This window comes from Mya arenaria, chromosome 14 (assembly GCF_026914265.1).
Source record: "Mya arenaria isolate MELC-2E11 chromosome 14, ASM2691426v1".
Taxonomy (NCBI): domain Eukaryota; kingdom Metazoa; phylum Mollusca; class Bivalvia; order Myida; family Myidae; genus Mya; species Mya arenaria.
Window position 1 is genome coordinate 36,553,565 of NC_069135.1, and position 27,473 is coordinate 36,581,037.

Sequence of the window (27,473 nt, forward strand, 5' to 3'; positions counted from 1 at the left end):
CGAAACGCAAGATGGCCGCCAAGCCAGGGACCCAGGGTGCGCATCAACCGTCGACCCCCAACCCGACCCCCACCCAGGCCACCCAGCCTGTCATTGTGTCGACACCGGTAAATCAAATGAATCCACAATATTTTAGTCAACAACCACCTTACTTCATGAATATGGGCAGCTCTCCAATCCTTACACAGAACGTAGCACCTGATTATGTACAAACTTTATTTCAACGACTAAATAGTATGGATAATAAGTTGAATCAGTTAGATCATATCAAGTCAAGTGTAACAATCATAACAGATCGGTTGTCCGCAATGGAGTCCAAAATTCAGGACATTGAAACTAGCCATTCATTTATGAGTGATCAGTACGATGGACTTGTTGCAAATACAGAACAAAACGCTAGTGACATTGGATTACTGAAATCGGAACTAAATTCATTAAAATCGGAAAATGTTAAACTGAAGTCTCTCGTTAGCAATGCAAACGAAAGTGTGATCGACCTAAAGTGCCGCTCTATGAGGGACAACTACCTGTTTTAGGGCATTCCTGAGTGCCCAGGAGACATAGCGTTTGGTACCAGCGCTCCTGATGCCCCCTCTAACACGCCATTCTACGCAGCTTCCGGCGACGCGCCGTCCGTACCCGTCGGCGCCACTGCGTTTCAGCCGCGTGAAAGGCCACGAGATCGTAGCGATCCGTTTAATGAAAACTGCGAGTCAAAAGTTCTGGACTTTTGTCGTAAAATTCTATACATTGGCAACCCAGAAGATGTTATTAAAATCAGCAGAGCACACAGAGTCGGCGATTACACTACGGGTAAAACCCGTCCGATTGTAGCAAAATTTGTTGACACTAAATCTAAAATGGTGGTCAAGGATGCCCTTATACGTGTTAAGCTTAACCACAGAGGCCCCAACGTAACGGACCAGTATCCGCCGGAAGTTAACGAACGGAGACGTCAGCTAGTGCCGATCATGAAACAGGCACGACGCGACGGCAAACGCGCTAATCTGGTGAGAGACAAACTTTTTATTAACAATAAGTTGTATGATCAATCTGCGTCCGGCGTTGCCGACACGCGCCACAGAGCTCCGTTCACGCACCCTGGGCGAGCAACAGCAACCACGACGTCGATAGGCCATATCGGGAGCAATCATCAAATGCCACAGTCGTATCCCGTTAATGCACAACGGGGGTCGGCGGTGTCGCACGTGACGGGCACATCCGCGTCCGCTCCATTACCCCGGCCGCCGATAGGAAGCGCAGTACAGTCGCAGGGGGTGTCCGCCTCCAGCTCGGCTGCGATAGCACAGTCACCGATCATCAAACTGCCACCTATGCTCAATGTATGGCCACAACCACCGGTGGCTATGAACACTTCTGCTGGAGGGGCTATGGTGAACCGACCGCCGCCGCCGCCCTATCCGCACGCGAGGTCGCAGGTTTCTGCGCCGTTTCCCTGGACTCAGCTAGACCTCTACCGACGATGACGGCTCCACCAGCGACGATGACGGCCCCACCAGCGACGATGACGGCTCCACCAGCGACGATGACGGCTCCACCAGCGACGACGACAGTGACAGTTTCAACGACGACGGAAATCCGCGCACAGCCGGAACCACCTACCGCTACTACCGGTTCTCAATAGGGGGACGGAGAAAAGTGTGTGACTGACTTGAAAATTGGCACATGGAATATTGAGGGGTTAAAATCATGCCTTAACGACTCATAATTTATTAATGCTATTCAGTCATTTGACTTATTAGGCTTATGCGAATCATGGTTAAAAGATGACGATGAAATAAATATTAATGGTTTTCATAGTATATCTGTGCCTAGGCCGGAAAGTAATAAATCTAGACGGGGACACGGTGGAATTGTGCTTTTAATTAAATCTTCGATACTACCTGGAATAACAATTTGTGAAACTGATAAAACTGGGTTTATTTGGATTAAAGCGGACAAGTTATACTTTAATGTAAGCGGTGACATATACATGTGTTTTGTTTACATACCCCCTCGCAATTCAGTGTATTTTCAAAGCCATGAAATAGGCTTTTTTGAACAATTAGAGTTCGGGTTGAGAAAATACAGTGATAAGGGACATGTTGTAATATTGGGTGATTTGAACTCACGGACAGGCGAAAGATCAGATATTTTATCGAACGTGAATGACTATGAACGGTTAATACCTACAATTCTCGACTTTCCAATAGACCATAATCCTTTGCGGCATGGTGACTTCCGGTTTATTTCCGGGTTATGACGAAGTATCTTAATATATATCTGATACAATAACAGCGATAAATACGGACAAATTATCATTCCAGGTTTGTTACAATTTATTTATTTTTATTAGATTTGTCATTTTAATGAGTTTATATTACATTATTGTGATATTATTTGAATGTCATGAGCTATAAATCGCTTGACTGTTTACTTGGACAGTTAGTTCTGGTGGGTGGGGTAGATGGTTCAGAAAAGACTGCAGTTACTATTCTTATTGGAGTATTATAAACAATAAATTATCATCTATTCTAAAACATTTGTTTTGAAAATTAACACAAATAATACATTAGTCTGTTTTACTATCTGACAGTCATAATCTAATGAGGAATCTGTATGTACATTACCAGGTATAACTAATAGTCTTATGAATGAACATAAATAAATCATCATCAATATAAATTATGATATTTATACTGCTGTGTGTATTTTATTACTATGTAATAAACATTTTACTTAGAGTAATTATGTCATGCTGTCACCTGTGTAGTCTTCTGAATGATTTGTTATTTTCAAATATTATGATGGCCACCAGACTAGTCGCATACCCCCAGGCCTGGAATTAAATCGGTTTCCAGATTGTCTTAAAACCCATTCATAAATAAGTCTGAGAGTAACTTACTTTTTTTATAAAAATATGCTTTTTATGTTCCATTCCTTTCTTTACAGATATGATTCAAATATGCTGATGTTACCTTCTGAGATCATTACTTTCAATGAAGAACAGCACTACAATTGGTTGGGCTGCTAGATTGGTAGCAACGTGATGGACAGCTAATACCTGACATGCTATTGTTGGTTTGGCATCTATTGCTTACTGGGCCGCTATATTGGATGGACCATACGTGTTGGTTGAACAATTATAAATGGTTGGACTGGAAGTGTTGGTTGGACCACCAGTGTTGTTTGGACTGCTTGTTGGACAGAATGTGTGATAGACAACTAGTGTTATTTGAATCACTGTTGGGTCATATTGGTTTGATTCCCATTGCTAGTACTTGTTGGATCTCTTTTGTTGGTTGAACTGTTGTTTTTTTACTGTTATTATTGATATTCATACATATAATATGTTAAGTGCTTAGTATTCAACACTTATTATTATTATTATTGTTATCATAAGAAATATTATTATTCAAAAATCATATAAATATATAAAATTAAATATTTTTTATGTCCTTGTACTTTAGTTATGTTTTACATTTACAATGTGCATCATAATGTTTTATTATATGAACAACTCTTTTTATAGATATTTAAATAAACATTAATTCTGTACAACCATTTTTTGTTTCTTTTGCTACAATTTGTATGATAGTGTCAGACATTTTCTACAGAAATGATAAATTTGTCATAAAAAAAGCACAGCAAAAAAATCAGAGCTCATGGTAACTTCTTTAAATGCTGATTCTCATCAAAATGAATAAGTTGAATTGCATCATTGAATGTATGATTCTTCATTAAATTTGATGAGATCTCCTGCCAATTGACCTTTAGGGACATGCACCTTTAAAACTGCAATCTTACAGATTAACTGATTTTGATATCATTGCCCTCAATTCAGTCAGTCATATAAGATGATTCACAAAATAACAGATCTCAGTTGTTTGAAACACTGTCAAAAGACTTCATTTTCTTAAAGCGTTAAAACGCTTTTTAACCATAAATATATCCATTTTCAAACAAAGATACGTACAAATGTTATCTGATCTTCTATCAGCAATCTTTTATCACTGGTTTTCAGACATTTTTTTGTCAAAATGGTCAGTCTGAGAATGCAGCTTTAAACTTGAGCACTGTATTTACAATGATGAACAATTTTAGTTATGAAAATTAAAATACATAGGAGCAGATGTATTGAAATTAAAATACATAGGAGCAGATGTATTGAATCATTCAAGTCTTGAAATATTATGTATGATCTTGCTGGACATCAGCCTATTGTTTCTGGAAATGTGCATGTGTACCAAGTTTCATTTAAATCTCAAGGCTGTTTGAATTTGGGCCAAGAAAATATTCGGCCTACAGTACTGCGCTAACGACACCTAGGCTTATTGACTATAACAATACTAAAGTAACATGATAGGAAAAAGCTCGAACCAAGGGCTGCCAGAAAAAGCACGGTGCTCCTACAAACTAAGTTAACCGGGTGGCTAGTTATTGCCCACAAACGTTAACTCGATTTTATGTCTTTTTAATATTAACCATGGGAGTTTACACAGTCATTGGAATAAAAAGATCATAGACAATCATATTAATAACAACGGTATTTTTTACAATTTAATAATAACATTAAACATGATATAATTCAACAACAATAAATTGTCCTTGGTATGCAATAATCCCTTTAAAAAGTTCATTTGCGAAGGGTTAAAAAACCACATCTTGCTTCTTTTTGAAAAATCTCTTGTTCGACTGTTATCGGCTATAAAGTGTTGTTTCACATCCTGTGTCATAATTTTAAGTTCTACATGTCTACTTTTTGTACCAAACATTTAAATTTATGTCACTTGTGTGCATTTCTTTAGTCCTTGCAGTCAAGGAAAGTTTTCATTCATATTGACACACTTCATTTATTTTATCTCTGTTCTTGAACCGATTCCGTCTCTTGTGTTTTGCACAAATTTTTCTTGTAAAACCACTGATATAGCAGGTGCTATCAGATGGTATCAACTGCCTACTCCTGTTGAGCATCAACTTGGCGGAATCAAACATCCAGAATGGACATCTCTGAAATAAAATAAATAGTTTTATCATCATCCAACTTAGCCAGAAAAAATAAAAATATAAAAGACTCTTAACTGTTAAAGCTGCACTCTCACAGATATACCGTTTTGACAACTTTTTTTATTTGTTGTCTTGGAAAGAGGCAATTTTTCCGTAAATATCTGCAAACCAGTGATATAAGCCTGCTGACAAAAAAATCAGATCACTGATTTTCATATCTCCATTTAAAAATTATTATTTTATGGCTAATTTTAAAAGCGTTACTAACGGTTTAAGAAAAATGCATTAAAAATTATTTTATTTACTTAAAAATGAAAATCTGTGATCCAATGTTTTGTCAGCAGTCTTATATCACTGGTTTTCTTGCACGTTTGCATAAATTGGCAGTCGAAGACAAAAAAAAACAGTTGTCAAAATGTTTAATCTGTGAGAGTGCAGCTTTAATATCAGTCAGATATTTAAATAGTTACAATTTACTAGTACAATATTAATAAGCTGTTATTTTAAGACCTGCATATTTGTTTACATACAGCACAGCAGTCAGTATTTAAATGCCCTTCTTAATCACATTTAAGCTTCATTTACTTGACTGTTTTGAAGTTGCAGATTTTAACAATTTCACACTAATTGCAACATATCATTCATTTAATTTAATAACAAACTCAACAAACCACAATTGAATGCATACTTTATAACAACCAATATGTATTTGAAGTCTTTGAGAACTACTATGAAAGTCTTTACCATTATATTTGTTATTTTACCCCACCCACTTAAATGTGTATTGAAGTTGGGTATAAACGTCAAAAACTTCATTGACATTGACAAAAAACGGTAGATATTTATAGAAGAATGTATAACCTGATGTTCCTAACATGTTTTACTCACCTATCGATCTATTTTGCCAAGTATGCTCTTCCTTTCACTCGTATCGATAACTAGGAAATTGAATGCGGAAATAAACCGGAAGTCACCTTTGTCGCAAAGCATTATGGGCTTCTGGAATAAGGCGAATAGAGTGTAATGACTGTGACGATATTTTCCCAATAAGACATTCAGTCGATAAAAATGTGAATACATCAGGTATTAAATTATTGGACTTATGTTTATCTAGCAACATGACAATAGTTAACGGTAGATTAGGCGATGATGCGCAAGTTGGTAATTATACATATATATCCAATAACGGAAATAGTGTTATTGACTATGCAATTGTGTCTCGGGATTTATTTCCCTTAGTTAAGAATTTTACAATTCATGATTTGTACAGGTTTTCGCCTCATGTCCCTATTTCATGTATATTATCAATTAATATGCCAAACGATATAAATATAAATGATCATATAAACTATGTTGAATTCGACTGGAGTCCAGAAAATATTAATTCATATAGGGCTAATATTTCTTCTTGTTGTAACGAGTTCCATAATATTGTTGATCGTCTGATAAGTGGTGACACTGACATTGATAATAGTGTAGATACATTTTCCACTTTGTTATATAATAAGGCATTTGTTTCATGTGGTAAGAGAATAAATACTGGAGTTAAAAATAATAATAGGAAATTTAGGAATGCCTGGTTTAATGGTGATTGTGAGACAGCACGGCGGGAGTTTCGAACTGCAAATAAGTTGTATAGGAAATATAATACTGATGAATATCGTAGATTGTTGTGTACAAGACGTAATGTATATCGTGGTGTTACACGTAAGGCTAAACGACAGTTTTATTTACAACAAAAGAGTGATTTGCATAATATGTCTAAAACTCAACCACAGAAATTCTGGAAAGAAATAAAGAAAATACGCAATAATAAGCCAAAAGATAATAGCATCAGTAAAGATGATTTTTTGAATCATTTTAAAAATCTTTTTGATGGGGATGTTTTTACTAATGAGGATGTTGATAATTCTGATGATGATGATATTGTTAATGTTGATCAGTTAGATACAGACTTTACTATAGAAGAAGTCACTAAAGCCATTAGTTCATTAAAACGAGGTAAAAGTGGTGGTGTTGATGATTTAACACCCGAAATGTTTATCGATTGTAAAGATTTATTTGCACCTGTTTTATGTAAATTGTTTAATTATATGTACAATAATTGTATTTACCCACAAAGTTGGACTAGAGGTATCATAGTCCCTGTTCCTAAAAAGGGAAACCTCAATGATGTAAATAACTATAGAGGTATTACCTTAACAAGTATATTCTCTAAAATATTTTCTATATTGTTAGATAATAGACTACGCATGTGGGCTGATAACGACATTATACTAAATGATAACCAATTTGGCTTTAGAGGCAAACGTAGTACTGTTGATTGTATTTATGTGTTGTCATCTATTATTAATAAGGTTATTAATACTGATAAAAGAAAATTATACTGTGCCTTTATAGACTTTCGTAAAGCGTTCGATGTTGTGTATAGAAATGGTATATGGTACAAATTGTTACAATATGGTGCATCAACCAAACTTGTATCGATGCTCAAAAAAATATATGAATCAGTGAAATCATGTGTACGTGTTAGATCACAATATAGTGACTATTTTGATAGCAATATGGGTGTTAAGCAAGGTGAGCCTCTTTCACCGTTGTTATTTCTGTTTTTTATAAATGATATGGAAGATAGTTTAAGTCGAGATTGTATTGATACAGTCACTATTGACGAAATTCGTATATTTATGCTGTTATTTGCAGACGATACTGTCTTATTTTCATATACTGAGCAAGGTTTGCAGCTTTTACTGAATAAATTACATGTATATTGTAATACATGGGGTATAGCTGTTAACATAGATAAAAGCTCTGTAATGGTATGTCAAAAAGGAAACAGAACTGAGAATGTTAATTTGATGTATGACGGGCATAAACTTGATGTTGTTAAAAAATTCACATACTTAGGTGTTGCAATATCGCAAAATGGTACATATTTGCAATCACAAAAACAGTTGTCAGAACAAGCACTGCGTGCTTTGTATTCTTTAAATCGATTGTTTGATGTTATATCTTTAGATATACGTGATAAATTAAAGTTATTTGATGCTATGATAAGCCCCATACTGAATTATGGTTGTGAAGTATGGGGTTTCCATAGAGCTCAGGATATCGAGAGAGTTCAACTAAAATTCTTGAAACAAATTCTAAGTGTTAGACAGCAGACTTGTAATGCTGCAGTATATGGTGCATTGGCAAGATTCCCATTATCATTGTTTAGAAAAATTAGAATAATTAGATTTTGGTATAAAATAAAACGTTATCCTGGGTCTCTTTTATATAAAGTTTATAGTATGAAAAATAACAATGGTATGTATATAAATACATGGACACTAAAAGTGAAGGAACTGCTCGATGAGCTAGGATTTACTTTTATGTTTGATTGTGAAAATGTTACACGACTGCAATTAGAGGCTGTTGTAAGACGGTTGTATGATAATTATTTGCAACAATGGTATACGAGTGTTAGAAACTCAGATAAATTACAATCTTATGTTGACTTTAAACACGATTTTGTCATTGAAAAATACTTTTCTTGTATAAATAATAACAAATTACGGATGTGTTTAACTAGATTTAGATGTTCAGCACACTGTCTTAATATTGAAGAAGGGAGATATAGGAATATTAATCGTGAAGATAGAAAATGTGTACATTGCAATATGAATGTTGTTGAAAATGAGTATCATTTTCTTTTGATATGCCCAAAGTATAGAGACCTTCGTGTCAAATATATACCAAGATATTATTGCCAATGGCCAAATATGACCAAATTTAATACTTTGTTAAGTACTGACAATGTTAAGCTGTTAAATAACATAGCAACATATATATCGTTTGCTACAGATAGAAGAAATGCTTAATTGTATAAATTCTATTATACCATGATATTATAAAACATACTTTTCTCTTTTGATGTTATACTGATATCATTAAATGCCATCTTGTATATATGTTTTTGGCAATGTTCAATTTGAATAATGCTAATAAAATTTTGACTTTGACTTTTTGGTTCGCTGCTTTTTCGCACATTTTAGAAATCAGGACGTCAAAATTTAATAAACATCTTCCTCAACGCCTAATAGTTTTACATGCTATTCACAAACAATATTGTGATTAAGTATATTGAGTTGTTTTATTTCTTCAACAGACTGAAAATGCTTGAAATTTGTCATGGCTAGCCTGCTTTTGATTGGAAGTAAACCAGTTTATCAAAATGTTACTTTCTTTTTTCTAAACAACATGATATTTGTATCACATACATAAAGATTATTGTCATCTGCATAATTATACGAGGCTGCCTTATTGATTAAGTAGGCGATGTCATAAAGAAATATATTGACGAAAAGAGCCCGTAATATTGAACTTTGTGGCACGCATTTTAGGATAAGTCCCACTCACCGGTATTTTGACCAAGTATGACCCGTTGTTTTATGTTCGTGAGATTTGTTTACATGCTGGTACTGAGACACTATATGCATTAACCTTTTCTAAGATGAGACCATGGGGTAAGCAGTCGAATGCCTTTGAGAGGTCCATTAAAAATGCACCTTCAAAATATTTCTCATCATGGTTTTTCCAGTCTTCCATCAGCTTTTACTGGGAAGTTTGATATCCATATGTTGTTTTTAAAGCCTCCAGGAAATGTGTTATCAAATACACTAATCAGTTGCTCTCTTATGACGCATTCGTATAGTTTGGACATTGGTGTTAATTGGTGACTGGTCTATAGTACTTTTCTATAAAGGGGTCATCTTTCTAGAACATAAGGGTAACTTTTGCTAAGTTATGCCCATTTGGAAATGATCCTTGGATTGTGATTTCATTTCATTGCCAGCAATGATGACTTCTAGAGGAATAAGATCTATTCCGATTGTTTTTTTTTGTTTTTGGATTCAATATATTTTGCCTTATCTTTATCGGTGAAATATAAATCAGGTGACATTTGGGTGTCAACCATTGCAAACGATTTTATAGCATAAAAAATGGTCGGCTCACAACCAATGTTGTCTGGCCATCAAATTCACAAAAAACAACAACACATTTTACAATGTTTTGAAGAACGCGACAATGCTTGTCCACTTAATCAAATAGTGCTTAAACTTAAAGCGTAGTTCTCATTAATTTGCAGAACGTTTGACCATAAATGTTACGATTCTAAAATAATGTTCAAACGTTTCCGACTGGTAAACATGTGATTTGTAATACAGTAAGACCTTCGAAAGTAACCATTGTTATTATGGACCGTTTTCGTCATCATTTTATGCTGTTATTCATCGTGTCCATCACTTTTATTCCATTCAGTTTGCTCGGATGATGCAGATTGTGGTAAATCACATGCATGCTGCTTCGAAGAAGATGATACCTTCCAATTAACAAAAACTACTGAGTATGAATGCATTAGTTATCGCTACCCCGAGGAAGGGATTTTAGCCTATAATATGATCGTAGACGACGGACATTGCAAAAATATTCCAGGTATGGCACATGCTATTGTAGGATATAGTTCGTTCTTGAATGTGTTTGGATTCATCATTTATTGAATGATTACTATACGTTTCGAATGACTTAAAAGTCATGTATGGTTTAAAGGCCTAGGCTTATCTTTATTAGGTGTCTCTTATCATCGATCAGATATCAGATCAATGATATTGGTCAAAGCATACAAAACTGATGCATTGGTCTGTCCTTAACGGCTGTAACCCAATTCGAAATATGATGCGTTCAATATTTTACGGTGTAAAGTGAACGATCATGTGGTTCAAATAATTTCGCAACGCGTCTGGCACATCTGTATAGAATAATTATTGTATTATATAAAAAAAATGTCCATAAAAGGTACACCGCGTATTTGTATCACAAACGTTTCCGGCATACTGATCAGTGCATTTATAGCGCTAATCAATACGATTTCGCATTGGTCTGTATGTAACAGCGTATACTGTACGATCATGTTGTTCAAAATTTCAAAATGCGTCCGGCACAGCTGAATAGAATATAATGTAACAAATTTATCTATCGTAATGGCACCGCGTATTTGTAAAACAATAATTGCCGGTACTAAATCGGTATTGTCATGCAAGTATACAAAACCTTAAGACTCGTTCAATAAGGTTTTCCCAGTATGAGTATTTGCCAGATATCACACATTTTTAGCTCCACTGGCCGAAGGCCATGGAGCTTATGTCGTCACAGATTGTCCGTCGTGAGTGCGTGCGTGCGTGCGTGCGTGCGTGCGTGGGTGCGTGCGTGCGTGCGTGCGTGTGTGCGTAAACTTTTACTTTAAACGACATCTCCTCTGAAACTGATAAGCGGATTTTGACAAAACTTCACAGGAATGTTCCTTTGGTGGTCCTTTACCAAAATTGCTCAAATGGTTCCGGTCCATTGCACAATATGGCCACCAGAGCTAAAAATAGCAAAATCTTTAAACGACATCTCCTCTGAAACGGTTCGGCAGATTTTGATGAAACTTGACAGTAATGTTCCTTGGGTGGTCCTTTATTAAAATTGCTCAAATGGTTCTGGTCCATTGCACAATATGGCCGCCACAGCTAAAAATAGCAAAATCTTTAAACGACATCTCCTCTGAAACGGATAGGCAGATTTTGATGAAACTTGACAGAATTGTTCCTTGGGTGGTCCTTAACCAAAATTGCTCAAATGGTTCCGGTCCGCTGCACAACATGGCTGCCAGGGCAAAAAAATAGAAAAACCTTTAAAGAACATCTTCTCAGAAACCGATGATCAGATTTTGATGAAACTTAACAGAAATGTTCCTTGGATGGTCCTTTATCAAATTTGCTTCAATGGTTTCGGTCCACTGCACAAGATGGCCCCCAGAGGTAAAAATAGAAAAACCTTTAAACGACTTCTCCTCAGAAACCGATGATCGTATTGCAATGAAACTTGACAGAAATGTTACTTGGGTAGTCCTTAACCAAAATAGCCCAAACAGTTCTGGTCTGCTGCACAACATGGGCACCAGAGCTAAGAATAGAAAAAACGTTAAACTACATCTTCTCAGAAACCGATTATCAGATTTTGATGAAACTTTACATAAATGTTCATCGGGATGCCCTTTAACCAAAATTGCCCAAATGGTTCCGGTCCGCTGCACAACATGGCTGCGAGAGTTAAAAATAGAAAAACCTTTAAGGACTTCTCGTCCGCAGTCTTCACGAAAAACATTTTAACCTACTAGCCAGTTGGACTAGCATAATGGCATATTTTACTAGTCCGAATGACAATCTAGTAGTCCGACTATTTTGCCACATTATAAAACTGTATGCTTGAGGTAAATACCTATTTCAATTGAGCAGCTTGCAGTTTGAGTAAACATTTCTTTATTATGATGCTCATGCAGTGATAGGGAGTGACATCCTTCTGTTGGGAATAGTGCTCCTTGTTTTTCAGAACCTATGGGTACTATGTAAAAACAAAAGGCATCTTGCTTGAATAGACTGTAATAATATCAACATGGTTAGAAAAGAAATGCCATGCTTTAATAGCTTTGATTACATTTTACTACTGAATTACCTCCCTTTAATAGAAAAAAAAATAATGTCTTAATTTTTCACGTATAGCATCTTTAAATAATTTTTAAACAATAATAATTTATGAGTAAACATATAAGCATAAAGTTCTCACAAAAAGATCAATTTAAAAACCTTACATTTATACATAGGAAAGTATATATAGACTGAACATTAATTTTCGTTTAAGTGACATTCTGAAAGTTTATGAAACAGCTATTTTTAGTAACTTAAATGGCCGAAAAGTGTAAGTGAAACACCAAGTCGATTCTATCTCGTCAGTTCTTGTTCAGGTTAGATATTTTCTTCATAATCTATTCAGATTAAATGTTAACCGATGATCAGATTTTGATGAAACTTGACAGAAATGTTCCTTGGGTGGTCATTAACCAAAATTTGTTAAATGGTTCCAGTCCACTGCACACCATGGCTGCCAGAGCTAAAAAATAAAAAAAAACTTTATACGACTTGTCGTCGAAACCGATGACCTTTTTTCGATAAAACTTGACAGAAATGTTTGTTTGGTGCTCCTTTACTCAAATTGCCCAAATCATTTCGGTCCACTGCACAACATGGCAGCCAGAGCTATTAAAGTAAAAATTTTTTTTAAATAACTTCTCCTCAAAAATTGATGATTGTATTTCTATGAAACTTGACGAAAATGTTCGTTAGGTGGTCTTTGCTTGAACCTTTTGGCCAGTGGAGCACAGGCACTGATGTGCCTCTTGTTGTACTTTACAGGACAATATTGAACTTATAACCTTCACTTATTTTACAGGTCACGTTCCCTGTAAAGAGCGCAACTTGTCCGTTCTTGGGAGCTTGCACCCAGTCTCGTCAACAAAGACAGGAAACGTTTACAAGAACGAAATATGCGCTCAGTGCAATAACGATGCGGACAGTCTAGAGGCCTGGGGTATGTTCTTCTCATGTAAGCCGGAAGAAGCAAACAATTTCTACACACTATTGGATATCATCAACATCTACGGTAGTGATATGTTCAAAATGTTTGACTGTGTAGTTACACTGCGTCCACCTGCATGGAGTGTAATTAATTTGCGACACTCCCAGCAGTGCTTCAAACAACTGACAAGCAAATGCTTGGGGTCAATTCCTCCGCCGTACGGTACAGGCCTAACAAAAGCATATATATCTTCTTCATGTGGACATGATTTTTTCAATCCCTGCATTTACAACAATATCGTTTACAAGAACATTTATTGTGCACTTTGCAATTTCGTCTCAACGCCAGATGCATTATCTTTCTGTACCCGCATTTATGTGACTATACAGGCCGCTCCAAATGATCTCATTGTCCTTCTCCAGTACCAAAATACGAAAGAAAGGGTTGAAAGTAGCCTTAACTTCAAGATCGGTGTGCATCTAAAGAATTCAACGGTATGTGTGTTTCATTAATACATTTCTTTCAAAGACGTTGTATTATAAAGTATTGCATAATAATGAAAATGTCTGGAATTGGCGAATAACTTTGTCAAATTTTACAATAAATTATCTAGAATTACTGAATCCAATAAATATTATACAACAGTTTAACATACCTAAAGTATAGAAACATTGTATAGTAAGAAATATGTTTGTTTAGGTAAAATGTTTGAACAATTAAAGGAAAATGAGAATTTCTGGGATATGCCAATGACTGTCAAGTTTTGCAATAAAATTGCACTCTCATATGATGCAATACCAATGGTTATACTCTTCGAATCTGATTCACATTGGAATGGATTTCTTGAAAGTACAGTGTAACAATTTTTATATTCTTCCTGTATCGAGTTTGGATTGCTGTTGTGGTCTCCAGGCGATGTTCACTTGTAGAATACATAACACTTCTAAAAACTCTGCATAGCTTTATGTATTTCAGAGGTTGCAGGTCGTGACAGAATCCAGACTGCATTTAAAATCTCATTCATACCCCGACCTCTTGTCAAACCTCCAACACCCCAGACTCCACATTAGCATCTGCTCAGTAACGAAGTCCGCATAATGACTATCATTATTTATTTTTTTCAAAATTACTAATAGGCTTGTGATCCATAATACATTTACGTCAAAATGTATGTGCCTATATCATATTTCTGATTCTATCAACGTCTTTGGTTTTGCTGCTAAACGATGTACCGTTTTTAAACATTGAGTGACGTTGACGACATTTCCTCTTTATGATTTATTATTTATCTATTGGTGAAGGCGTTTAGTGTATTATAAAAAAATAAAGATAATAATAAACATGTTTATGTCATTTTTGTATTCTAATTGAATATTGGTAAATTCCACAAATATCAACTTTTGTTTATATATTTTAAGATGTTTCCATTAAACTGAAATTTCATAATCAGGCACATTTATGTACATTTGGTATTTATGTATATAAATTAGATTATAAATTATTCTGATATTTGAATGCTGCGTGTAATAACGACATTTGGCAACTTTAAGAAATCCTCACTTTCATTTATAGTTACAACTACAAGTAGCCAAAAAATCAACTTTCTCGTTGTATGACATTCTGCACCTGTGTTTGTTGTAGAGCAATTCAATTTAATGATGTTAAGTACAGTTAATTAGGAACTTTTTCATCATAGTTCTGTCCAGTCATTGGCAAACTCCAAAATTCCCTCTTAAACTTGTTTATTTTTTAAACATTTTACCCCAAATATCACATTTCACAATAGAAGATGTGTCTATATATAAGGTATGTTATTGTGCTGTAACAGAATATATTAAACATAATTATTCTGGTATTTTTATTGCTAAATATAATTTTGATATTGACAAATTCCAGAAATTCATAGTTTTGGTTGCATTTTTCAACATTTCACAATAAATTATGCGTCTACACAGTAGACATGTTATGGTGCTGTATCATATCTACCAAATACAGTTATTCTGATAGTTCTATTGCTTAATCTAATTTTGATATAGACCGATCCCACAAATTCCTACTTTTTATCCCATTTTTACACATTTTTCACATTTCACAATATATGGTGTGCATATACATGGGGTATATTATTTTACTGTACAATATATATTAAATACAGTTATTCTGATATTTTTTATTTCTAATTGAAAAATTGATACAGACAAATTAAAGAAATGTATACTTTCGTTTACAATTTTCAACATTTTACCCCCCGAGAAACATTTTGCACCGTTGAATTGTTCTATACTTTTTCACACACAGCAGAGATCAAACCACACAAATATGCAACATTTCAGTGCATTTTTTTCACCTTTATTTGCATTTTCAGCCACTGAGTCACTGGACTATGAAGCGTAAAATTAAAGCCTGGCTCGTACAAACTGGATTTTTTACTAGTATTTTGATATACATCGACCTATGCTATATTATTTTAACAAAACTATAACACATGGAATAAGAGTTGTGGTACTGGATTTGTCTGAATTTCCCTTTGATTTCACTTGCTATTGTTTAACCTAAACGTCGACATAAATGCTCATCCCCAGAATTGAACATATAGGATAGTCCCGTCCCGGCCAGTAATTGGCCATGTTCAATATAAACTGTAGTAATAATATCATGAGCAAGTCCGTATTAACCGTTATTTGTGTTATTTTCAGACATCCGCGTCATGTCGACATCTTCATTGCCCTACAGGGAAACAAAGACTCGGAACTGGGGAGTGCGAAACGGTATATGAGCGTACAAATATTATGGCTTTAACAGCATTGTTCAAAATTACGTTAGATCATTCTGAATACAAGGAATTTATCCGAGTTGCTACACCAGATATCATTAAGAGTCCCTATGGTGATATTGTATTTATTGGTACCGACACAGCTAAATCCACTCGTGTGTTCCTTGGTAAAGTATTCCATATGGGTCTGTATGGTGACACGATCGATGAAACAACTCAGAAGATCGAAAAAGACATTGATCTAGGAGCTGTTATACACCTCGACGGGACATCCATACATGCAAACATAACGCTGGTAAACAAGCCTCTACCTTGGTATATCAATGATTCACTATTCGTTGACTTTGATCACGAGGCTCTACTACAAGCATCAAAAGATTACGCGACATACAAACCGTTGTACGTTAATAAACAGTTTTTCCAACAGAAGCAGATAAAACGTCTAACAACACTGGAGTACGGAAGGTTTTTCTCTTCTGACCAAGTAGAATTGAATCAAGATGAATTTGTTATCTACAAAGGCGTTCATAAAGGAGTCATTTTGTACAACAGGTATACACAGACATATCTTTTGAGCAATGCATTTTACTTAATTCAACACAAAGACGGGTCTGATGTAAAGGCGCGAGTTGCTTTGGAAGACAGTGGTTTTGAACAAACAGTTTGCAACACTTCTAAAAATTGTCAATATCATATGGGAGATGTTCTTTCTGTTCTTTTGATAGTAAATATGATAAAATATTACTGGTAGTTGCATATTAAATATACATGTGCACTATCATGATTACTGCTCCAAATTAGGAGGATCTATTAATGTACATATACATTAATGGCTGTCATTCCCTAGTGGATATTAACATCACGTCGATATAAAGTTTACAAAATATGTACAGTTTTTAGGGGTTTTTTCATAGGTGATTTAGTTCGTGTTATTTTTAGTTTCTTTCTGTAAACTGTATAGGGATGCTGCTATAAAATATTTACTTGTTGTTGTGTAATTAGTTAATCGTCTCCGTGGCCTAGTGGTTAAGGCGTCCGCCTACGGAGTGGGAGGTCGTGGGTTCGATCCCAGGCCGCGTCATACCGAAAGACGTTAAAAGTTGGTACAAGTAGCTCCCTTGCCTGTCACTCGGCATTTAAAAGGGTAGTGTTTGGAAAAGTGGTGTATTCAGTACTGGTTTAACCCAGGAAAGTTGTACTCCGTGTATCGATGCTTTACACCGAGCACGTTAAAGAACCAAGAGGTCTCTTCGCAAAGAGCTAGGGTATCCCACCCGGATCTCTTGTATCTCACTCTGTCTCTTCAAGTCTTCCAAACCCTGGATTTGACTGCGAATTGCTGTCACTTCTATCTCATGTCACTTACGGCATTTAAACACAATTTAAGTCGTGATGGCGTCACGGCGGGGTCAAGCAATAATTCAGCCAATGGGCGCGGGCAGACCTTGATAAACTCAAATAAACAAGTGTGATTAGTTATGATTAATAACATTTGTTTTATGTTTTTATGTTGTTTTTTTTCCGTTAATGATATAAGTGAAGTATCTAATGCAAGTAGCATCTTTCGTGTACAATTCTGAGTTGACTTAGCAATCACAATTGATGTAAATATACTGTATAGTAAGATATAAATAAACTAGTAAGTAGAATCAAATAGTTGTTCACGAAACGTAAATGAGGTACCCAGAATCCAGTTATAAAAGAGCTTGGCAGCTGGCTATAACAGGAATCGACATAGTACTGCACGAGTAAAATTACAGTATTGGCATTATTAGTTTTGCTAAGATATAACTGCTGAATGTGCTGTTCTTATTACCCTTGGAGCATTGTGATTTATTTGGAGCGAACACCCAGTTCTGTTTTGTCATCGTACAGATAGCTATTATTCCCATCATAGAGGCTCGGATTAGGTTTGAACATTGACGGAAGACAAGCGGTTCCGGCCAAAAACATGATATGGACCGCTGACGTCATGAAAACTGGATATTTATTAAAATACATTGATATACAGAACGGTCAACCTTATTTACACAAAGAAGGGACATTTTATGTAAGGTATAATATTATCAATACGCGGTCTACAGTCACATGACATAGTCACAGTTAGTCCGGGCAATATGCCACTTTAAAAGACAATGATTACACCGGCCATGATCATTGACGCCGCGGGTGCTTGATTAAATTGATCAAAATGGACGCTGGGCACCGTAAATCACGGCGTGCTACGACATGTGGCCGTTTCTCAATACGTGAAAACAAAATTTAGATTGCTTTTGATGGTATGCGATCTTATAATACAAAATTTATTATGTTAAACACTTCAAATTTAAATTAAAAATCGCGTACGTTGTTGCTCTATCAATATTTAAAAACCACGAATAAACACTGAGCGTTTTTACTATTGAATCCGTTTTATTATAATTAGGGATGCAAACGAATGGCAAAATTGATATTCGAATATTAGGTAATTTATTCGATCGAATATTCGATTACTGAAATCCATATTTTGGAAGATGTAGGTTACTACTATTATTACTCGCTTAAGTAATAGCCGGGGCAATTTGACCCTATTTGTCGTAGCGGCGGACCCCGATTTTCCCCAAATAAGCCTTTGAAATTCGCAATTTTCAGGAAGAAAAAACCAATACATAACAAACAGACAAACAACAAAATCGAATAATTTCAATTCCGCTGCCTTTATATGTGTAAACAATGTGAAATCAGATGGATTCCTAGTCAAATAGTGTTTTGCGCCAACGGAGGGTCTTTCCGTAGGACAAGCAGCCTCGCTATGAGATTGGCCTCTAAATATAACTATTGAAAACCCAAACCAACTCGGGAACTAGTAAAATAATAAAACGAAAACATATCTGGATTTGACTCATCCAGTGTTCAACAATAGAGGAAATATATCATAGAACGCTATTCAATACATTTACATTTCAAAGCACGAACATTGTATTGAATCATGGAACACAATTTAAAGCACATTTATGTAACAACACTATTGTAGCACATGGCATTCATATCATCACTGCGATTTGAGCTATGTTGTACAGCTTAATTTGCAGCCAAGACAAAACATTTGTGTTATAGCCGATTCCTAGTCAGTTATTGTAAAAGTAGGGGGACTTTTTACAGTACCCGGCGATATGTCCCTAAATGACATATGACGTTGTTGTTGTCGAGTTTATAAAGGTCTGCCCGCGCCCTTTAATGGCTGCATTATGGCTTGACCCCGTCACATCCCCAAGTGTGACTTAAACAGAATTTTGAATCCAAAGGGGGAGTTTTACCCCCATCGGTTGATGGGATATTCACCAAAGGAGTAATTTTGTACCCAAAATGCCGCGAAACCTGCGATGAATGACATCTAGAGTGGCCCCACAGCTCTGAATATTGGATATGGTTTCATTTCTCTAGTCTTAACTACAGTTGTAATTTAGATATTAAGTTGTATCTTAAAAAACATTTATGTGTAAGAATGGTATTTTTTCGAGGATGGGCAAGACAGTGTTGTGAGAACAGGACTTTTCGCCCACTATATGTGTTTATAGTTCTAATATATATATGAACTGACCACTTTGTTGTCGATGCCCGACTATTGCCTCACTATTTAATTATTGAAACTACTTCAGGACCAGAGAGTGCGTTGGCATTACTTGTTTTCCCTACATGTTTTTAAGTGTTCATGTTCATATACACAGAGGGTTACTATGGTTTATTTTCTTAAACAAATAAATAAAATAATAATATTAATATTGTACTTTTTTTAGTGTTTAGTGTATTGTCATTACGTTCACACCGGAACCTGGTCAAATAGCCCCCAAGTCAAATAGCCCCCAGTCAAAAAGCCCCCCATTTTGGTCAAATAGCCCACACACTTTTGGTCAAAAAGCCCCCACTTGAAAAAAAATGGTCAAAACGCTCCCAATTTGGTCAAAACGCCCCCATTTTGGTCAAATAGCCACCACTCCTTTTTTATTTGGCATTAGGGGCCAGTCGTTGTAAAAACAAAACAAACGAACTTTATAAACAACAACAGTGTTGTAGGCAAAAGGTTTTTTATTCTCTTTATTGAGAATTAGTATCATTACTCTTTTTTCCGAATATTCGAATACCGATTTTGACATTCGAATACCAAACGTTTGATCGAATATTCGAATAATCGTTTGCATCCCTAATTATAATAGACACAGAATAAACTTCTTAAATAGACGTCAATTCATCGACAGACAACACTTCTCTGGTTCTGATAACATGTATCTACCTATTTTAACATAAACAGTGATGTAAGGTTGTTATGTAAGATTGTTCGACATAATGTTTTTCTTTATATTTTGAGCAAATATGCTCAAACTGTTCTCAGTCTAATCGTGTTTGTTTTGCCTAAAGTAAGTGCTGTCTTTGCTTTTACAGACTAAGTATATGGGGCGTGTACAAACTTAAGACAATCTTAATGTGTGTGCTTAAGTACGTTCTACGTATTGTTCATCATTTCTCTATGATGTTAGGAGAAACCTTTATTAGCAAACTGCTAGAAAACTCACGATATTTCGAAAAGCCAAATGAGTGGTTTAAGTTTGATATGAAAATATTGACCAAGATAATGTGAAATCTTTTATATTCCAATCGATTAATACGAAAAGCCAAAACAACTCGATACTAAGCCCCTTACATACAGATTAACATCTCAGGGTTATAAGATTACTGAAAAAAGAAATAATCGCTTCTTACATGTATTTTTTTCTGTCCGTACATACAAATGATATAATAGATAACTTAATATGAAAATAAAATACTAATGTACGTGAAATTAGCGACCTAGCGGCGTGAAGTTAGCGGCCTAGCGGCGTGAAGTTAGCGGCCTGGCGGCGTGAAGTTAGCGGCCTGGCGGCGTGAAGTTAGCGGCCTGGCAGCGTGAAGTTAGCGGCCTAGCGGCGTGAAGTTAGCGGCCTAGCGGCGTGAAGTTAGCGGCCTAGCGGCGTGAAGTTAGCGGCCTAGCGGCGTGAAGTTAGCGGCCTAGCGGCGTGAAGTTAGCGGCCTGGCGGCGTGAAGTTAGCGGCCTAGCGGCGTGAAGTTAGCGGCCTAGCGGCGTGAAGTTAGCGACCTAGCGGCGTGAAGTTAGCGGCCTGGCGGCCTAGTGGCGTGAAGTTGGCGGCCTAGCGGCCTAGCGGCCTAGCGGCCTAGCGGCCTCGTGGCCTATTTTTATCTCTATATCTAAGCAATTGTTATTGCGTTTTTTTTAAAAAACAATGATAAAATCAAAGTTTTTTATTCAACCAGTTACACAGCGGCCTTAAATTGTTTACTATTCAGAACATTTTAATGTACGTTTTATTCTAAAACAATTATAAATGAACTGTTTTTTGCACAAATTATCACTCTGAAGCGTTTTTTAACTTTTTTTTACAAAATAGTCGATCAAGCACTTCAGCGACCTAGCTGCGTGAAGTTAGCGACCTAGCGGCCTAGAATTGATTCCTAGTTCAAAGCATGTATACATGTATTTTCTTCTAAAACAATGACACTTTAACTGTTTTATGCACACATTAACACATTGAAGCATAATCAACATTTTTTTTTCAAAAACGTCGATAAATCAGTCAGCTAATTAAAAGCATTAAACATGTCTGTTCTTCTAAAACAATGATATATTTACTGTTATTAAGCACAAGTTATCACTCTGAAGCGTTTTTTTTAACTTTTTTCAAAAAAGTCGATCGAGCACTTCAGCGGTCTAGCGACGTAAAGTTAGCGGCCTGGCGGCCTAGCGGCCTAGCGGCCTAGCGGTCTAAAATGGTATCCTATTTAAAAGCATGTATACATGCATTTTCTTCTAAAACAATGATGTATTTACTATTTGTATGCACAAATTATCACTCTAAAGCATTTTTAAAAAAGTCGATCGAGCACTTCAGCGGCCTAGCGGCCCAGCGGCGTGAAGTTAGCGGCCGGGCGGCCTAGCGGTCTAAAATGGTATCCTATTTCAAAGCATGTATACATGCATTTTCTCGACATTTTTGATAGGCCGCCAACTTCACGCCGCTAGGCCGCCAACTTCACGCCGCTAGGCCGCTAGGCTGCTAACTTCACGTACATTACGCATTAAAACTAATAATATGGATATCACATACAACATTGCAGTCTTTATGATAGATTTCGCTTTAATGATGTATTAAAATAAATCTTTAGATAGAAAGACCTGTCCATTATTGACCCGGGTATATAAAATATTGTCACAAAGTATACATTGTTTCCTTTGGTATTGTATTGAAGTGATATTATATATTAATAATGAAGTTTAAAATATAGCCAAGGAATATTAGGAGTTAATTGGTAATCCATTGGGAGCATTTTTAGTTTTTGAAATCTTTAATTAGCCAGGAAAACAAAGCCGTGCTTAACATTTTTCTAAAATCAATAACCAGAACTTGCCACTAGATCATCAAATGAAAGTTTTCGATGCTACTAAAGTACCTTTTCAATATACAGATGCGAAGTCCGGGGGTTTGTAAACCTGGAGCTTATAGAGTTACATGTACTGCATTGCGAATTTTTGCGCTGAATAACGAACATTACAAAAGATATCCCCAGGTTCTTTGCTCGTCTTAGAAATGAGTAGATACCATCTTAGTGCAAAAGTTATAACTCGAATGATAAATTTTGGAGTAAACTCATTTCATCTCCTGGATCGAAGAGTTTCTGGTTCTATAAATACATGATACAATATATCTTATCCCAAACATATAAAATCAATCGTTGATCAAACGGGATTTTCAATGTTTGTCTTACGCGGAACGTTAGTTCACTTGTCAACACCACTTGTGTAGACAAATTTCAGCAAACCTGCTTCGAAGAATTGAATAGCTCATCTCAGGGTGAAATGTATTCCTTAATTATAGTGACCTCCCTTATATTTAGAAAAAATAAACAAAAATTGCAATTCACTTTTTTCTTTTATTTAAAAATTCTGGTGACGGAACATTAGAAATCATAGAAAACAATCTAAAGAAAGAATAAGAGCTATATACAACACAACAAAAGATAACAACAAAAGAAAAGATGAGAAAGAATAAAGGAGGAATCAGGAAAACAAACATTGAAACAAGTCAAAATAAGTTAAACTCGAATAGGCATTCAAAAACAACAAAATGATATCTCAAAGTTAAGACAATTCCAAGTTATTTATCACAGATCGGCTTTCACTGTCGCTTTGTAACCAAGAGACGCTATATATTCTAAAGTCTAAGCACTGCCCAGCAATAATTTTAGTCACATATACCACTCAGATGCTTCTGTTACATCGGCTCTTGCGCATGCGTATATCAGGGTGACGTCACAAAAATGACATCAGCACAATGGCGTTCTAGAAGCGCAGGCTGGTGCGAAGTCGATTTGCGCGTTCACCCGCTGTCCAGGACTTTGACTTGGCACGGAAGTGACGAAGGTCAGTCACGTGGTCTTTATGCAACATCGGCATGTATTGTTGAGGGTCGCACTGGACCTAAAACAGGATAAATGGTACATGTTTTGGTCTGATTCGATTTTATTCATCGCATTCAAATACGTGTTTATGTTTCTCAAAGAGCGTCTGTTACTTTCTTAAAATTCCTGGCCGGGATAACACCTTTGATCTTCGTTTTTAGCTAATGGCATACATCATATGCTTATCTATGCTAAGCTCTAAGAATTATGAAAACGATTAATTCGCTCTATATTTATATGTTAAACTATGGTGCTCTTAAACGCATTTTAAATATAATTTAATAAAAAACATACTTGTTATAAATTAGTACATACAATGTGTTTGTGGTAGAAAGCCTTGTATCCGCCCTCTAGCAAGTATACTTCCGGGAAGGCAAGGCGCGGGTAGATGTCCGTGTGGAGGCCACGGTCCTCGCTCCGTAAGTGACGGTACCTGAAAATATCATAAGAAAATATGTATTTTAGTTTAAAATAAAATAACGTATTATAAGAATAAATCCGCTTTGTATTATGTTGTACATGTACTTTCCAAGCATTTATCTTACATTTATTCTTAATTTTATTTTTGCATAATGAAATCCAATTATATCTGATACGAAAGATATGCATAAATCATATTCTGTTTCAAGTTACTTAGTTAATGCAATGAAATATTTTAAATCATTTCCACATATTAAGGTAAACAATATCGACATCTGGCAGTGTCAGATTTACAACGTCAACACCGCGCACATGTATTTCACCATGATTGGCTTATGATTTACTAGAAAATATTTTTTGAGACGCTTACATCTTCGGTCCCCGCTCGGACGAGAACTCGCAGTGGAAGACGAGCACGTGTCGACCGGATGTAACGTCATCGTCAATGTGCGAAAGGAGGAAGTCTCGCACCATGTCTCGTGTGAAGAGATTCACGGCGCCCCAGATGTGGCCGCCCTCGAACTCGTAAGGGTAACGGCAATCTATCACTGTCAGTCGCCCGATCTCGTCGTCATAGCAACCACGCAACACCGCGTCCATCTGGAATATGGGAGAATACCATAGTAAAGATTTACAAGACGTTTGCCAAGTTGTCTCCTCATTTGTTTTTGTGCATTTTATTCTTCTTTCTTTCTTTTTTAAAGTTCGATATAAAGAAGAAGTATTATAACCTTCACGGTTTTCGTAAAATACATAATTATATACTGAAAAGAGACCTCTTTTTGGCTCGAAAATGGAGGTCCTATAACCCCCAGAACGGTACGATTTATAATGTGTGCTTATATTAAGAACTATAGTTAACGTACCAAACCTTCTCTATATAAATTACACTAAAATGACTGTACTGTACTAGTAATTGGCATGCTTTAGAAAATTAAAGTAACCCAAAGTAAACGAGCCAATGTGGTCCCTTACACGTATTTGAATGAGATATGTTACATGAAGAGTATCATTACCGATTACAATGACTTATAAGTAAACATGAACTTACGGTATCGGGTGAGATGGCCTTGAGGTCCTTGTGTTTGCCAGGGACGGTGGGGAGTGTGTAGGGCCGGGAACCGTCTGCAACCACTTCCGGGTCCGTGGACAACGTGTTTACCACAGACTTGATCTCATCTCCGTGGTCGCTAGTGGTCTCCACATTCTGGTTAAGAAACATGTTGCTTTACAAAACATCCGAACCAATTCGTATCCACATTTATTCCTGTATTTTATTTTCATTTTTAAAGACTTAAATATTTGTCATCAAGCGGAACGATTCAAACAAAAAATCGAAATATCAACAGCTTAACACAATTTCTGTCAATGGAGAACACAATTGAAATTATATTGTAAATTGTTTGCTTTTGCTGTTACTTGTTTGATAGTTTAAAATATGTTGAATGAATAAAACAACAGGACATACATTTAGAGTGATGTTGCTAAGGGCGACCCCTGTCTCTCTCAGACGCTTGGTGGCCGGAGTGTCCTCGAGTTCATCGGCTAGACGCTTGCATGAGAACAGGCTTCTCTTAACATCGAACGACAGGAATCGGCCCAGTGGCTTCCGGCATACCTGTTGATACAATAACTCATATTGTTAGGAAAATCTATGAACGAATCAATTATTTATCAAATAAAACAATAATATATCAAGCGATTATACCATCATCCAATAATCCATAAAATCACTCATTCGTCATCCAATCAATCAATTAAATCAAAACTTTGATAGCTGCTGGCAATTGCAATCTCATTTTTACTGTTTATAAGTAAGTTTCAAACCTTATAAACTCTCATATCTTGTTTGTGTTTGGAGATTTCCAGCTTTTCATTATTTATCAATGCCCTATAAAATATCGATTTAAATTATTTTAATAACTGACCTCAGTGTTGGATTTGTCATGACCGGAAGTGAATGGTGGGGTGTCGGTGGCTGTCCGGTCTTGACCCTTGTCTGCAGTGTTTTCTCCCTTGACAGGCGGCGTGAGAAAGGCGCCGATGTCGCCCTCTTCCTGCTTGCTTGGTGTCGTCAATCTCAACATGGCGGATAGCTAAACGGGAAAGAACGTATTTAAGTACAAAAATAAATAACATACTCTGATTCTATGTATCTAAAGACAAAAAAAGTTATTATGTTTAAAACTTAAAAAATAACACAGACTAGGGTGTGTTTGTGTGTTTGCACGCGCGAGTGCCTGTGATTTTTTGTCATTTAAATAATGATGACATAAAATTGTTTTAGTCGAAATATAAGTGATATGTTTTTGTTCCTAGATTTATTTTAGAACTACATATTATAAATATCCATGAATCGTCTATCTAAGCACTGCATCCACAAACTTAGAAGTATATATCGTAATCTAAATGTTAAGTTCTAATGGTGGGTGATGGATTTAATTGTGGCACGAAAGCATTCATGTAAATCTTTATAAAAAACAAAAACAATTAAGAAACATGCAAACTTACAGTCGAAGGTTCGCTGTTGGAGATGCTGCTGGTCTCGATCTTGGAACTGGAATGACAAAACACAGAAATATACCATAAATCTCCGGCACTAGCTCACGAGCTTTTATTATCACATAGCGCATCTTTAATTAGCGGTCTGCAGTCACATGATCACAGCTAGTCCGGGCAATATGCCACCATAAAAGACAATGATTACGCATCGCCATGATCAAAGACGACGCGGGTGCTTGATTAAACCGATCATAATAGACGCTGAGTACAATAATCACGGCGTACTACGACATGTGGCCTTTTCTCGATACGTTTACGGTACGTAAATGTATGTACTTCTATTTTAATTCTAACACCCACAAAGGAAGAAAACAACACATAAAATATTGAAAGTGTTGTTGATGTTATTTCATTGCCGAAGCTGAATACTTTTAATACATTACTTATATAACTTACATCCTTTCTATATCCATATTTATAAGCACGAATAACCTCTGGGCGTGTTTACTATATAAACCATTTTATTATAATATAATATAATATAGCAGCTTCCGGTATGTAGTCAATCCACAGACTGACAATAATTGTCTGGTCCTGATAACACATAACTATGTATTAGTACAACCTAAATTCCAGGTTACTGCACTAAGCTGATAATGTGGTACTTTGGGATATAATTTGCATTTTTTTCTTGCAGTGATGTAAGGTTGTTCGATATAATGTTTTTCTTTACATTTTGAGTAAATGTGCTCAAACTGTTCTCAGTCTAATAGTGTTTGTCTTGCTTTAAATAAGTGCGTTCTTTGCTTTTACAGAATAAGTGTATGGAACGTGTACAATCTCA

The 27,473-nt window shown here is 36.0% G+C and overlaps 1 protein-coding gene and 1 long non-coding RNA gene across 2 annotated transcripts; both read right to left on the bottom strand.

The window, feature by feature from the left end:
- Positions 1-4,547: 4,547 nt before the first annotated feature.
- On the bottom strand, positions 4,548-6,020 carry LOC128218583 (uncharacterized). The gene is made up of 2 exons (XR_008258401.1): positions 5,896-6,020; positions 4,548-5,010 (listed from the first exon to the last, which is right to left on the bottom strand). It is a non-coding gene; the product is annotated as an uncharacterized LOC128218583 (long non-coding RNA).
- A 17,441-nt stretch (positions 6,021-23,461) lies between these two features.
- On the bottom strand, positions 23,462-27,102 carry LOC128216056 (M-phase inducer phosphatase-like). The gene is made up of 8 exons (XM_052922649.1): positions 27,086-27,102; positions 26,639-26,684; positions 26,056-26,223; positions 25,584-25,745; positions 25,179-25,325; positions 24,498-24,727; positions 24,023-24,140; positions 23,462-23,726 (listed from the first exon to the last, which is right to left on the bottom strand). The coding sequence occupies exons 1-8, from the start codon at positions 27,100-27,102 to the stop codon at positions 23,589-23,591; spliced, it is 1,026 nt and encodes a 341-aa protein (XP_052778609.1). The 3' UTR covers positions 23,462-23,588.
- Between the last annotated feature and the right edge of the window lie 371 nt (positions 27,103-27,473).

Coding starts and splice junctions, on each gene's coding strand:
- LOC128216056 (XM_052922649.1), bottom strand. Junction 25,746..26,055: donor ATGACAAATCCAACACTGAG/GTCAGTTATTAA, acceptor TTGTATCAACAG/GTATGCCGGAAGCCACTGGG. Junction 24,141..24,497: donor TCCGAGCGGGGACCGAAGAT/GTAAGCGTCTCA, acceptor TGATATTTTCAG/GTACCGTCACTTACGGAGCG.